At 45.4% G+C, this 2,201-nt stretch overlaps 1 protein-coding gene across 1 annotated transcript; it reads right to left on the bottom strand.

The window, feature by feature from the left end:
* Positions 1–124: 124 nt before the first annotated feature.
* Positions 125–2,182, bottom strand: TEOVI_000872400 (Paraquat-inducible protein A, putative; the record flags this gene model as incomplete). Its single annotated transcript, XM_067223542.1, has 1 exon — positions 125–2,182. One exon carries the CDS (start codon positions 2,180–2,182, stop codon positions 125–127), a length of 2,058 nt encoding a protein of 685 aa, XP_067079643.1.
* Positions 2,183–2,201: the final 19 nt, after the last annotated feature.

The raw sequence follows: 2,201 nt of genomic DNA, 5'->3' as shown, positions 1-2,201 counted from the left end.
CGGCGGTAATAACCATTTGAGGTTTAGGTTGAAACTTGCCCGACCACTTACCCCACAGATACCAATTGTATATGTATGTTACATTCCCCGTCCCCGAAACTAAAGCGCTCAACGAAGAAAGACATCACGCCTTTACAGAACCATGAAAGAATTGGGTCGAAAAAAGAGCAAAAAAGAAACCAAAAAGGCGATTATGCCGCTTATCTTCACCAATAGGTTCTCTAGAATCCGCTGCGACATTACTACTGAGTGTTGACCGAGGGCGTGTGAGATGTTGCCACATCCACCTTACAGGTTTGAATTCCCGCTCAATTACTAATATCCACTGCCAAATAACAAAAGCAAACACGGGATACATGGGCCACAGTAACTTTGCCTCAGCAGTGTAGATGGCCTCCATGCCTTCACCAATAATGTAGCTAACAAACTTACCGAGTTGAACGAGCCCAGCGATGCAGGCCACAGATAAAGCATCTGCCGCACACCACGACGCGGTAACAGAACAATTCGGGTAAGTAATGGCAAACAGAAATGGAACCAACACCGTAGTAAGAAAACAAACTGTCAAGATGGTAAACGACCCGGATGTGAGTTCAAACATTGCCATGTCACGAGAGTCAGGTTGCACCACCGAGGCCAAGCCACCCACGTTGTATCGCAAACAAGGTATAAACCACATAAGCAACACACACACAGCAGTGGCAGCGCCATTTAACCCACGTAATACAAATCGCATCAAGTCACACTTTTTACCCTTTGATGAATTCGTATCAAGTTCATCATCTCTTTCTGCTTCAACCACATCATTCTCACTGTGTGATGGTTCCGACGGACTGCACTTCTGATCCAGTCGTACGGAAGTATTACGACGCCATAGGTATAAAGCATAGTTTCCGACGAAAATTGTGAGAATTGTAGCGAAGAGGAAACAGTAGAATCCAGGTCGAATGTGCACCTCCGCTATCCCCGATAACTCCAAGCCTCCGACCATCACCACCATCGCAAACGTATCAATGAAAGAAAACTTGCCTGTACAGTCAAGTAACCTCACGAATGCATGTTGAGGTTTTCGAAAACCAAGAGTGCATACAAGGATGCATAACAGTTTCACATATGGATAAACTCCGCTAAAAAAGAAAACAATAACTGCAAAAACTACAGAACCTGAATATATTAATATGTGCGTAGTTTCCATCAAAGAAAATTGCATGATGCTTATTTCACCTCCCACCACAACTGCGGCAGCTGTCGTGCTGTTGGACCACACAAGTAAGAATGTAGCACTTAGAGTAAGCAACAACAACAGACCATCCTCAGTAAGTGCTCGGCATTGCGAAATCGGTGAACCATCAGCCAGTGTTGCGGGATCCTTTCGATGTCGGTATATGCTCCAGCAAATACCCAACGCGAATGCAACAACCGACATACAAAGTGCGGTAAGCCAAAGCGATAGGGGAGGTACATCACGTACTTCAGCAGCATGAAGCAAGGGAAGGGGTCGTCGCTCCTCCCCAGCAGTACAGTTCGATGCAAGCACAGAGTTAATAAGGCTCTCCACATGTGGAAGCAACAGATCTTCCATGTTGTTGCCAACCACCTTGTTTATATCACCAAGACCGACCGTTCTCAAATTCTGCAACAACACAGCATCGGAACACGGTATGGTACAATTTAGTTTCGCTTCATCACTGCAGCGAACATCCGTCACCACAACATCCATAGACATGGTAAAACTACTCGGAATGTCAACTACTGCATTAGTGACATTCACGGCAGGAATCATTTGACTAATATTGGCCACAAGACCATCCAGTGAAAGAGCTTTTAGTGCGTCTTCCACAGAAGCCAGTAAAGAGGATATCGCAGGAGATAAGGCACCATCCTCATACAGAGTCATGTTCACGCCGTTCGGCAACGTGAAGTTCGTACGAGTAGCCGTATCTTCGTGCATTTTCACACCGAGACGAACACCAAAAACAACAGGGATATTGTTTACAACATTCGTCACACTCCTGAAAAATGGAGTAGTGTTCAAGACAACAGCGCCATCAACAGGGGGAGGAGCTGGTTTCTCCGGCTTCACTTCACTTCTCACAAATTTATTCCCCAGTAACGGAAGCTGCCCGTCGCACACTATCGTTTCGGATTTTTCTTCAATAAGTTTTTTCATCACTGGCTTCATCACTTCCAGTAACAAAACC

Source organism: Trypanosoma equiperdum (assembly GCF_001457755.1).
Source record: "Trypanosoma equiperdum strain OVI genome assembly, contig: ctg_1893, whole genome shotgun sequence".
NCBI lineage: Eukaryota > Euglenozoa > Kinetoplastea > Trypanosomatida > Trypanosomatidae > Trypanosoma > Trypanosoma equiperdum.
This window is presented reverse-complemented; position numbering and strand designations above follow the sequence as displayed.